General features: G+C 43.8%; 1 protein-coding gene across 1 annotated transcript in view; it reads left to right on the forward strand.

Annotated features, from left to right (window-relative positions):
* The window catches only part of lrguk (leucine-rich repeats and guanylate kinase domain containing), a 175335-nt gene that overhangs the window by 13551 nt on the left and 148256 nt on the right, over positions 1 to 13528 (forward strand). The window contains exons 4-7 of the mRNA XM_078553057.1: positions 2337 to 2437; positions 3491 to 3572; positions 8866 to 8990; positions 12293 to 12436. Coding sequence (XP_078409183.1) covers positions 2337 to 2437; positions 3491 to 3572; positions 8866 to 8990; positions 12293 to 12436 — 452 coding nt within the window. The remainder of the gene's footprint in view (positions 1 to 2336; positions 2438 to 3490; positions 3573 to 8865; positions 8991 to 12292; positions 12437 to 13528) is intronic.

Raw genomic sequence — 13528 nt, forward strand, 5'->3', positions numbered from 1 at the left:
TCCTTACAGGAAGCAGGGTGTGAGGAGCTGTGGGAGTGGGTGGGCTTGTAATGAATATTGGTGGGCAGTCTATCACCAGAAATTGAGACAGAGAGGCCAAGGAAGGGAAGGGAAGTGTCTGTGATGGACCATGTGAAAGCGATGGAGGGGTGGAAATTGGAAGCAAAATTAATAAATTTTTCCAGATCCAGATAAGAGCATGAAGCAGCACCAAAACAGCCATCGATGTACCGGAGAAAGAGTTGTGGGAGGGGGCCTGAGTAGGACTGGAACAAGGAGTGTTCCACATACCCCATAAAGAGACAGGCATAACTGGGGTCCATGTGGGTACCCATAGCCACACCTTTTATTTGGAGGAAGTGAGACGAGTTTAAGGAGAAATTGTGAGAGAACAAGTTCAGCCAGACGGAGGAGGAGTGGTGGTGGTGGTGGATGGGGATTGTTCGGGCCTCTGTTCAAGGAAGAAGCGGAGAGCCCTCAGACCATTCTGGTGGGGGATGGAGGTGCAGAGGGATTGGACGTCCATGGTGAAGAGGAGCGATTGGGGCCAGGGAACTGGAAATTGCTGATATGATGTAGGGCATCAGAGGAATCGTGGATGTAGGTGGCAAGAGACTGGACAAGGAGAGAAAGGACGGAGTCAAGGTAGCAAGAAATGAGTTCTGTGGGCAGGAACAGGCTGACACAATTGGTCTGCCGGGACAGCCCTGTTTGTGGATTTTGGGGAGGAGGTAGAAGCAGGCTGTCCAAGGTTGGGAGACTGAGGTTGGAAGCTGTGGAGGGAAGTTCTCCCGAGGAGATGAGGTCAGTGACGGCCCTGGAAACAATGGCTTGATGTTCGGTGGTGGGGTCATGGTCCAGGGGGAGGTGGGAGGAAGTGTCTGCGAGTTGGCGCTTAGCCTCTGCGAGGTAGAGATCAGTACACCAGACAACAACCCTAGTCAGCAGGTTTGATAACAAAGTCAGGGTTGGACCTGAGAGAACAGAGTGCGGCAAGTTCAGAAGGAGACAGGTTAGAGTGGGTGAGAGGAGGAGAGAAATTGAGATGACCGATGTCAAGCCGACAGTTCTCAATGACAAAATCAAGAGCAGGTAAGAATCCAGAGGGAGGGGTCCAGGTGGAGGGAGAATACTGGAGGCGGATGAAAGGACCTGTTGAACAGGGGGAGGACTCCTGCTCAAAGAAGTGAGCACGGAGACGAAGGCAGCCGAAGAAGAGTTCAGCATCGTGCAGAGCCCAGAATTCATTGAGGTACGGGCATACAGGTATGAAACTGAGTCCTTTGCTGAGTACTGAATATTCAGCATCAGAGAGGGGGAGGTCAGGGGGTATGGTGAATACACGGCGGGGGCTGGGATTAGAAGATGGGGTCAGAGAGACGGGCAGGGGTGGAGGGTCCTGGATCGGCGTTGGTATCAATGAGTTGTTGGAGCTTGCGTTCCTTAGCACCTGAAAGAAAGAGAGGAAGTTTCTTGTTAAGGCGTCGGATGAGACGAAGAATTAAATGAAATTTGGAGGCAAGGACAGCTTAGAGATAGGGTGAGTCGGTGCTGCTGGAGGGAGAGGTTGAGTGTGTTCATATAGCAGCGCATGGCACTGAGTGTGGATCTCAGGATGCGGTGAGAACAGCAGTCCAAGGAGAGTTGTATGTCCCAGAGATACCTGTAATCCTGGGAGGATTCGAAACATGAGGGATGGAACTTCAGTTAGAATCCACGTGGGGTAAGTCGGAGACAGAGACAGTCACTGAGGAAGGAAATAAGACTGTGAAAGTGAGTTTTAGTAAACACCTTATCAAACACCAGGAGAGAAATGGAAAGCAATGAAGGTGAACAAGGCAAAAGAGACAAGCAGAAATTCTGTCAGAGAGAAGAGCAGTACTTCTTCAAGGTAGGCATTCCTGGAAGAGAAGTGGCAGTGAAGAATGCTGCATTGTTTGTTCCCTCCCATCTCAATTTCAGTTTTTCCTTTGTTCCATTAGTTGATGAAAGAAGTCTTGATTCTAAACACTTTTTTCAATAAAATATAATTTGATATGATGCTTCCTTTTCCATGACCTGTTACTCATACATGGTGATGAAGAGCAAATTGTCAAGATTGCTATTGCACATTCAGATACTGATTGCTGTGCTTTGAGCTGCCAGTTCTACAATAAAACCATGACTTCTATGCATTTTGATAGGGCCTGCTTTTGTTTCAAAGGCAGCTGCAAGTAAACCACAATGAAACAAAATAAATCCTAATAAAATGTATTTTAAGAGAGTTCCATTTCAGTTAATTGTGAACTGCATTACTCAAGTTGCTTCTCTTCTGAGCTTACTTTTATGATTTATAGATTTGCGTTGTGTAAGTCTTATGCCCTACCTGTTGCAGCTGGATGCCTCCCACAATGCGTTGAACTCATTTGCTGACATAACACTACCTAAAACTATTAAGGTAAGCCATTTAGTGGCTCTTTAACAAATTAAGGACCATCCAGTTTGGACAGGATTTTATCCAAGGATTGAGGCGAAATAAATAATATATAAACAAAGGAGATGTGAATGAATTCGATAAAGAAGCTATTGATTATGCATTGTCCAGTTTATAAAAGTGCATTACTTTTATTTAAACTTGGGGGAAAAAACGTCATATACTTTTATATATTTGTTTGACTAAGTTCACATTTGGGGTCAGTTTGCTGAGCTTATCCCACTGGCAAGGAGCCTCAAGAACCAGCTGTACATGTTTGGAAATCATAGGCAGAGTGTCTGTGATTTCCTGAGATACACATCAGGATTGGCTGCATAACAAGTTCTGATTATACTGTGCTTCAGAGCATTGAACATTAAAGACTGACCTTGAAGGCCAGTGACACCAGAAGAGGTTTTGAAGGAGCAAAGCTTTAATCCAGCTCCCAACCTTCAATCCTAAATAAATGCAGCAACAATCATGTTGCAAACCAAAAATAATATAACTACTAAATTTGATTATTATGGGTTGGGAATTTGGTAACCTTCTTCAAATAATAAAAAGAAGCAGTAATGGAGGTGAGGGTGTAGAGTAGAACAGAACCAAGAACAGTTTACCTATTTCAGAGGACAAGACTGCAAGGTCAAGTACTTCATAATCAAATAGTAATCTTCCATTCTATACTCCTGTGCAACTATAATGTCCAAATTGTTTTCAGTTATATTTTCATTCAAGAAGTTTGCCCTTGTGTTCTCTGAGATGGTTTGCAATTTCTTATTGTTCAAGAAACATTTCTTAACTCTTTGTTCATTGAAGTTTTTCCTACCACATTTCATTAGTGTTTATCATTGGAATATATTTTCCCCATACAATTACATACACTCCATGCTCATTAAATATATATTTTAACATTGTCAAGCCATGTTTAAGTGTTGGTGTCCTGAAGGTGGGTGAAATAGTTTGACTTAAAGTTGTCTCAGGAGATGAACAGGACCCAGTTATATTAAAGACAAAGTCACTGTTTATTTTACATTGCAGGAAATTGATCTTTCCTACAACCAGATATCTGAAATTAAGAAGCTGACAGACAATCGCTTCCTCCTTAAGTTGAATTTGGACAGTATCCTTTACTGGTTTACCACATTTGGAAGAAATATTAAGAATAGCTCTTTTTTTATTTTGAAATATTTCCTTATTTTCTTCGATTACTATTACTTAGTCTTATCATCATAGATCTGAACGACAGTGAAATTGAAGCGATCTCTGTCATGTGAGTGGGGAATTGATAGGCTAAATGAGGCTTACCGAGTAGAGGAGGGCATTGAAATCAGGGAAGAAAGATTAGGAATAATTATGGTGTAGGTTTAAGTTACTGACGTTGAGGAGGTGTTTAGTTTGCAAGCTTAGTAAGGAAAATAGGGAAGGTATTTTAGGAGGAAAGCTGAAAAGAAAACGGTGATTTTGAAGGAGAGGCTGGGATGGAGATAAAAAATGAGATGCTTGAATTAGAAGATTTTTTAAATTCATTGACGGGATGTGAATGTCACTGGCTAAGACAGTGTTTATTGCCCATCCCTAATTTCCCTTAAGAAGGTGGTGGTGAGCCGCCTTCTTGAACCGCTGCAATCCATGTGGTGTAGGTACATCCATTGTGCTGTTAGGGAGGGAGTTCCAGGATTTTGACCCAGCAGCAATGAAGGAACAGGGATGTACTTCCAAGTCAGAATGGTGAGTGGCTTGGAGGGGAACTTCCAGGTAGTGGTGTTTCCATCTCTCTGCTGCCCTTGTCTTTCTAGATGGTAGTGGTCGTGGGTTTAGAAGGTGCTGCCGAAGGAGTCTTGGTGAGTTCCTGCAGTGCATCTTGTAGATGGTACACACTGCTGCCACTGTGCGTCAGTGGTGGAGGGTGTGAATGTTTGTGGATGGGGTGCCAATCAAGCGGACTGCTTTGTCCTGGATGGTGTCAAACTTCTTGAGTGTTGTTGGAGCTGCACTCATCCAGGCAATTGGAGAGCATTCCATCACACTCCTGACTTGTACCTTGGAGATCATGGACAGGTTTTGGGGAGTCAGGAGATGAGTTACTCATCGCATGATTCCTAATCTCTGACCTGCTCTTGTAGCCATTGTATTTATATGGCTGGTCCAGTTCAGGTTCTGGTCAATGGTAACACCCAGGATGTTGATAGTGGGGGATTCAGCGATGGTAATACCATTGAATGTCAGGGAATGATGGTTAAATTGTCTCTTGTTGGGCTTGGTCAATGTCTGGCACTTGTGTGAACAAAGAACAAAGAAAAGTACAGCACAGGAACAGGCCCTTCGGCCCTACAAGCCTGCGCCGATCATATTGCCTGTCAAACTATAACATTTTGCACTTCCGGGGTCCGTATCCCTCTATTCCCATCCTATTCATGTATTTGTCAAGCTGCTTTTTAAACACCACTATCGTACCTGCTTCCACCACCACCTCAGGCAGCGAATTCCGGACACTCACTACCCTCTGCGTAAAAAACTTGCTCCGCACATCTCCTCTAAAGTTTTCTCCTCTCACCTTAAATCTATGTCCCCTAGTAATTGATTCTTCCACCCTGGGAAAAAGCTTCTGACTATCTACTCTGTCCATGCCACTCATAATTTTGTAAATTTCTATCAAGTCGTCCCTCAATCTCCGTCGCTCTAGTGAGAACAATCCGAGTTTCTCAAACCTTTCCTCATAGCTAATAACCTCCAGACCAGGCAGCATTCTGGTAAACCTCCTCTGCACCCTCTCCAAAGCCTCCACATCCTTCTGGTAATGTGGCGACCAGATTTGCACGCAATATTCCAAGTGTGGCCTAACCAAGGTTCTATACAGCTGCAGCATGACTTCCCAGCTTTTATACTCAATACCCCTGCCGATGAAGGCAAGCATGCCATATGCTTTCCTGATTACCTTATCCACCTGCGTTGCCACTTTCAGTGACCTGTGGACCTGTACACCCAGATCCCTCTGCCCGTTGATGCACTTAAGGGTTCTGCCATTTACTGTATAATTCCTACCTGTATTAGACCTTCCAAAATGCATTACCTCCCATTTGTGCGGATTAAACTCCATCTGCCATTTCTCCGCCCAAGTCTCCAACCGATCTATATCCCGTTGTATCTTTGACAGTCCTCATCACTATCTGCAACTCCTCCAACTTTAATGTCGTCCGCAAACTTACTAATTAGCCCAGTTACATTTTCCTCCAAATCATTTATGTATACTACAAACAGCAAAGGTCCCAGCACTGATCCCTGCGGAACACCACTAGTCACAGCTCTCCATTCAGAAAAGCACCCTTCCACTGTTACCCTCTGTCTTCTATGACCAAACCAATTTTGTATCCATCTTGCCAGCTCACCTCTGCTCCTGTGCGACTTTACCTTCTGTACCAGTCTGCCATGAGGAACCTTGTCAAAGGCCTTACTGAAATCCATGTACATAACATCCACTGCCCTTCCATTGTCGATCATCTTTGTCACTTCCTCGAAAAACTCGATCAAGTTAGTGAAACATGACCTCCCCTTCACAAAACCATGCTGCCTCTCACTAATACGCCCATTTGCTTCCAAATGGTAGTAAATTCTGTCACGAAGAATCTTCTCCAATAATTTCCCTACCACTGACGTAAGGCTCACCGGCCTGTAATTTCCTGGATTATCCCTGCTACCCTTCTTAAACAATGGAACAACATTGACCATTCTCCAGTCTTCTGGGACCTCACCCGTAGCCAGTGAGGATACAAAGATTTCTGTCAAGGCCCCAGCAATCTCCTCCCTTGCCTCCCTCAGTACTCTGGGGTAGATCCCATCTGGCCCTGGGGACTTATCCACCTTAATATTCTTCAAGACACCTAACACTTCCTCTTTTTTGATCTCAACATGATCCAGGCTATCTACACACTGTTCCCTAGACAAATCGACCACTAAGTCCTTCTCTTTGGTGAATACCCTGAGTGGGCCTACCTTTTCCCTGTCTACCCTCTTGCTTTTTACATATGTATAAAAGGCCTTGGGATTTTCCTTAATCCTGGTTGCCAATGACTTTTCATGACCCCTTTTAACCCTCCTGACTCCTTGCTTAAGTTTCTTCCTACTTTCTTTATATTCTCCAAGGGCTTCACCTGTTCCCAGCCTTCTAGCCTTTACGAATGCTTCCCTTTTTGACTAATCTCACAATATCCTTTATTATCTAAGGTTCCTGAAACTTGCCATACTTATCCTTCATCCTAGCAGTGTGGTACGAATGTTACTTGCGACTTGTCAGCCCAAGCCAGGATATTGTTCAGGTCTTGCTGCAGTTGGACGTGGACTGCTTAAGTATCTGAGGAGCCGCGAATGGTGCTGAAAATCAGTGAACATCCCCACTGCTGACCTTATGATGGAAGGAAGGTCATTGATAAAGCAGCTGAAGATGGCTGGGCCTAGGACACTACCCTGAGGAACTCCTACAGTGATGTCCTGGACCTGAGATGATTGACCTCCAACAACCACAACCATCTTCCTTTGTGGTAGGCATGACTCCAACCAGCAGAGAGTTTTTACCTTGATTCCCATTGACCCCACTTTTGCTGGGGCTCCATGATGCCACACTCGGTCAAATGCTGCCTTAATGTCAAGGGCAGTCACTCTCACATCATCTCTGGAGTTCGGCTGTTTTGTCCATGTTTGAACCAAGGCTATTATGAGGTCAGGAGCTGAGTGACCTTGGCAGAAACCAAACTGAGCATCAGTGAGCATGTTATTGCTAAGCAAGTGCCACTTGATAGCGCTGTTGATGACCCCTTCCATTACTTTATTGATGATGGAGAGTAGACTGATGGGCGGTAATTGGCCGGGTTGGGTTTGTCCTGCTTTTTGTGTTCAGGACATGCCTGGGCAATTTTCCACATTGCCAGCTAGATGCCAGTGTTGTAGCTGTACTGGAACAGCTTGGCTAGGGTTGTGACAAGTTCTGGATGACAAGTGTTCAGTACTATTGCTGGAACATTGTCAGGGCCCATGGCCTTTGCAGCATCCAGTGTGCCTTCAGCTGTTTCTTGATATCACATGGAGTGAATCGAATTGGCTGAAGACTGGCATCTGTGATGCTGGGGACCTCCAGAGGAGGCCGAGATGGATCATCCACTCGGCACCTCTAGCTGGTTGCAAATGCTTCAGCCTTCTCTTCTGCACTAATGTGCAGGACTCCCCCGTCATTGAGGATGGGGATATTTGTGGAGCCTCCTCCTCCAGTGATTTGTTTAATTGTCCACCACCATTCACGACTGGATGTGGCAGGACTGCAGAGCTTGGATCTGATTCGTTGATTGTGGGATCGCTTAGCCCTGTCTATCACTTGCTGCTTATGCTTTTTGGCACGCAAGTAGTCCTGTGTTGTAGCTTCACCAGGTTAACACCTTATTTTTAGGCATGCCCTCCTGCACTCTTTATTGAACCAGGGTTGCTTCCCTGGCTTGGTGGCAGTGCTCGGGTCAGGGATATGCTGGGCCATGAGGTAACAGATTGTGGTTGAATACAATTCTGCTCCTGCTGATGGCCCACACCGCCTCATGGTTGCTGAGTCTTAAGTTGTTAGATCTGTTTGAAATCTATCCCATTAGCACAGTGGTAGTGCCACACAACACTTTGGAGCGTATCCTCAATGTGAAGATCTGACTTCGCCTCCACAAGGACTGTGCGGTGGTCGCTCCTACCGATACATGGGCAGATGCATTTGCGGCAGGCAGGTTGGTGAGGATGAGGCCCAGTATGTTCCCTCACCACCTGTCGCAGACCCAGTCTAGCAGCTGTGTCCCTGAGAACTTGGCTAGCTTGGTCTGGTGTGGTGCTACTGGACCACTCTAGGTGATGGATATTGAAGTCCCCACCCAGAGTACATTCTGCACCCTCACAACCTTCAGTGTTTCCTCCAGGTGGTGTTCAACATGAAGGAGTATTGATTCCCCAGCTGAGTAGCCACGGAGGTGGGGGGGGTGGCCGGTGGGTGGGTGGGCATGGAGGGGGAGGGGGGTGGTCTGTAGTTGCCAAGGGGGATGGGGGCACGGGGTTACGTGGTAATCAGCAGGAGGTTCCCTTGCCCATGTTAAGGTACACCACCATCCCACCAAGTGAAATGTCCTTCCTGCCTCCAAGCTTGTTACCAGAGAAAGCAGAAGTTACTGCCTAATTGTGAAAAAGGCATAAATGGAGGAAAATTCTCCCTTTCCTTTTGGAAATAAATCCCAGTAGCTGAATACTACAGTTCCGAAGCCTGCAGTTCCCCTGATCTGCAGCATTGGTAATGAAATAAAATTAATTGGACTGGCAGGATTTACTCAGACTGCAAACTTTACTTGGGATTTAAATTGTTCATTATTTCTGGTGTATTCTTCTTTATGAGTTCACAGACAATCAAATCCAGGCAATTGAAGGCTTGAAGAACTGCCTAAGTCTCAGGTACCTCAGTCTTGCAGAAAATGGGCTTTTGAAAATTCGTGGCTTGGACAATTTGCCAATTAAATTCCTTTGCCTAGTAAGTTGTGACTTTATTTAGCCTTGTTCTTTGTCTCTTTCACTCTTGTCTCTTGTCTAGAGGTATGAGGAGCAATCTTTAAACGTTGCCCATTGTTCCTGACATTTCTGATATTGCAAAGAATGGCTGGGAGAAGCCACAGAGTATTCTCTGAAGGCAATGAGTGCTATTAATAAAACTCAAAATTTGTTGGGCTTGACAAGCCAGTACCTCTTCCATTGATCATCCTCACCATATCCCTCCATTCCTTTAATTTGCAGAAACACATCTAATTGTCCCTTGGACCAATTTATATTGTCTGCTTCAATGGTCAGTATTTTCACCATGCACAGTCATCTGCTCCTTTTCTTTCTATCAATGTCAAATATGCATTTTCTAAAAGAACGGGAGCAAACTTTAACAATTACTAATGGTTCATAACATTGCCGCAAAGTCAGTTCTGCGCAGTTTGAGGCGACATTTTTGGAACCCACTTCCCATACTATTTTTAACGTGGATGGTACCTCCAGATCCAATATGTACGGGCAGCATTTTCCTGTCGGCGAGCGGGGGGGCGGGGCCCGCTTGCCGACATGTGAAATGATGCGCGGTGACGTCGGGCATCCCGACGTCAACGTGCATTATTCTGATCCTCAGTTCAGCAGACGCGCAGCGGAGTCGGCTGCGTGCCCGCCGAACTGTCAAAGGCCTATTAAGGCCTGTTAAAAACTAATTAAAGTACTTAACTGAGCTGCCCGTCTAACCTTCAGGTTGGTGGGCAGGCGAAGAGCCCAGGTGGCCTTTGCATATTTCATGGAGCCTCATCCATGGGCGGGATGAGGTTTCATGAAGTGTTTAAAAAAATCACTAAATTTTTTTCCAAAATTTCATTAACATGTCCCAGCTCATGTGACACTGTCACACGAGGAGACATGTTTCAAAAGTTTAAAAATCCTTTATTTAAAAGTTTGATACTGAAACAAATCTCCCTGAAGCAACTCCGTGTCTCAGGGAGATCTCAGGGAGATCTCTGCGCTCTTTCGCACGCATGTGCAATAGATCGCAGGGAACCACTCAGGAATCCCTCCCGCCTGCACAGGGAGCGCTCAGCGTTTCTGGGCCCGTGTCACGATGGGCGGGCCTTAATTGGCCTGCCCATGTAAAATGGCAGCATGGACCCGATTGGGGGTGCCCATCGGGTTCACGCCCGCCCCTGCACAACCCCCTAGATGGGGGGAAATTTCTGGCCATAGTTGGAGGTGATGCTTTGTTGCAGTATTTGGAGCCCAGATGCTTCCCATATCATTATAACAATTAGCTGTACTTTGATTTTAGCCATTTAAAAGCCTCAATGGGCCTAGCAGTGGGAAGGCCGAACTTGACCTTCCCTACCCCGGACTTAATTAGGGGAGTCAGGAAAGTGAATGGCTCTATACCCTTTGCCTTCCTGCACCATTAAATGCCTACCCTCGCTTCCCAGCCTGCTCCCGGTGGTGCCATTGCATTCTGTCCATAAATATTGGCTGCAAGATACCATGTGGTGTGAGAAATGTAACTGGAAGAGAAAAAAGATTTCCTAAATCTTTAATGAATTATTAATTCCTTGAAAATATATATTTTTAAGAAGTTTTTCTAAGAATCGAGTACAAAGATACAATTGCAATGATCACTTTCAGATAGTTCGCTGATTAGTAATATATCCAATTTATTGGGAGCTCAGGTGTCAATTAAAGATTGTCCAGGCCCACAGAGCCCTTTGGCAAATTTCAAGTGCTGAAAAAAAAACCTTTATTATATTCAAGTCTTTATTAAGCTTTTAATTGGAAATGCCATCATGTTAAACAGCCTCCAGAAAGCTGCCACATAATGCAATATGTTCACTGCAGTGAAGGAAAGTGTAAGTATTCTTTAAAAAAAGAGGACTCAAAGGAGTCTGAATGGTTGAGCTCGATATTGTGACAGGTAAGCACTCATTCTGAATATGTGCCAAGTTTGTGCCCTTTTTATACTGACTAGTGTTACAGATATTGTAATACACACAGTTTTCTGCGCCGCAACTTTACATATATTCCATTTTGTGAGAGTGGACATGTTGGGATGACACAGCAGCAATGAGTCTTTTTGCACTTTTCACTTTTCAAAGTCACTGGCAGTGCTGTGTTGATTGACCTGTTCATGGACCGATTGTGACATTTCTTATTGTTCGCAGAATTATAGATTATTAAGGTACAGAAAAACAGGCCCTTTAGCCCATCAATTCCATGCTGATGTTTTTCTCCACATAAGCAACCTGGTCTAATCCCACTCTCCTGATTGATCCACTTCTTTTCAATATTCCTCTTTTTCAAGCAGCCATCTAATTCCGTAAGAACTACTTCCGGACTCAGCTTTAACAATGGCACAGAGTTTCACATTCCAACTATAACGATAGTTTTTTAATTCTTGTTATGCTTATCTTAAATTTGAGTTTCCTCATTGCAATTCATTTTACTCTACTTTTATTATTTATTTTATTTGTAGCCCTTCGGAACCTTGAGGATGTCTCTCAGGTTGTCCCTTAACCTTCACTACACCAGTGAAAAAAAAGCCCTAACTTCTCAAAAGCAAAATACTGTGGATACTGGAAATCTGAAATAAAAACAGAAAATGCTGGAAACATTCAACAGGTCTGGCAGCATCTGTGGAGAGAGAATCTCTCCACAGAAGTTGCCAGACCTGCTGAGTATTTCTAGCATTTTCTGTTTATATTCCTGACTTCTCAGATCTCTCTTAACAGTAACCCATGATTTCTGGTAATGTCCCAACGAACCTATCCTGTACCCTGTCCATTGCTTTAAAATCTTCCTACCATGAACACCTGAAAACAATAAACATTACGCTGACTGTTTAAGATCCTGGCAAGTTCCACATTACCTTCATGCTTTCGTATTCGATGCCTGTAGATTGTAAACTCGGGATTCTGTTTGCCTTTTTGATGCCTGTTTCTTTTTTTTCTTTTTCATTGTGTGTGTATCCACTCCCCCAGGTCCTCCTGCTCCTCTACTCCATTTAAGATTTTATCATTTATAACATAGAGAATGATGTACCTGATTCAAAAAGTAATTGAGTTATTAGCTTCTTGTCTTTTATTTCTTTGTTACGGAGCATAGCTATGATCTTTTTTAAATGCTGAATGTAACTATGCAACTGAGTCCCTGATAAGATGCAAAACTATTTGTATAAAAGCAAGCCATCTGACAATGCCATGGGGAACAGAAAATCAAGAACAAATTATCTCAAGGTGCCAAATATTTTCCACTCCTATGTTTGTAATTTATTCACAGCGAGGTAACAAGATCACAGAAGTGAGGGGACTGGCAAAAATGAAATGCCTGCACAAGGTTGATTTGTCAAACAATAAAATAGAAACTTTGAATGGGTTGGAGGACCATAACCTGCTGGAAACCATCAATCTGGAGAATAATGAGGTAAAAACTTACGCTAGTCTTGATAATGGTGACCATGACAACATTGACTGTTGTAAAAACCCATCTGGTTTACTAATGTCTTTATGCAACCCGAGACCCAGAGCAATGTGGTTGACTCTTAATTGCCCTCTGAAATGGTCTAGCAAGCCACTCATTTCAAGGGAAATTAGGGATGGATAACAAATGCAAGCCTTGCCAGTGACACCCACGTCACTGAAAGAATAAAAAAAGAGTAGGAATGCGAGGTTTACGGAATTCCAATCCTACCTGATATATTAATTAAGTTGTATTTACGTAGTTGTGTGCAGTTCTCAGTAAGTGAGTTCCTGTGCAGCTAACCATTATGGTGTCTACAGAATGCACACATGTTGAAAAATAGGTATATTGTGACTGAGTTAATGTCTTGGTAAACGTAAGGTGGGTTCCTTTGGCTGAATTTTCTGCTCTATAAGTAAAGGATATTGGTCTTGTTAACTGAAACATCTTTCCTCTTTTGTCACTCAATATCAACATCTAACATTTCTAAGTTTAGTACATGATGAAGCAGATGCTAATTAAAGCTTCTTCCAAATTGCAACATCAATATACCAGTTACTGCTCTGCACCCACCAATATTCCATAACTCCAACCTCTAGAGCACCATCCTCTCGGGCAGCGGGATATTTCAATTTCCTACAGTTGCCATTGCTGCTTTCCTATGAATGAAATTACTACATGATGACCCATCCAAAGACACTGTGAATGCTGAAAATCTGAAATAAAAACAGAAAATACAGGAAATGCTCAACAAGTCTGGCAGCATCTTTGGAGAGAGAAACAGAGTTAACATTTCAGATTGATGACCTTTTCATTAGAACCTTGGAAAGCTAGAAAATATAATAGGTTAGCTTAAGCCTGAACTTCTGGTATCAGTTATTTGAAATCTCCACCTTGTTCCCACACTGGTGCCTCTGTCCTTGACCTTGATCCTGCAGTGTTCCAATAAAGCTCATTGTAAACTTTAGGAACAGCAACACATATTTCTGTTAGACATCTTATAGCGTTCTGAACTCAACACTTGAGTTCAGCAATTTTTGATTGCAACTTTGGCAT

Source organism: Cetorhinus maximus, chromosome 12, assembly GCF_964194155.1.
Source record: "Cetorhinus maximus chromosome 12, sCetMax3.hap1.1, whole genome shotgun sequence".
NCBI classification, from domain to species: Eukaryota; Metazoa; Chordata; class Chondrichthyes; order Lamniformes; family Cetorhinidae; genus Cetorhinus; species Cetorhinus maximus.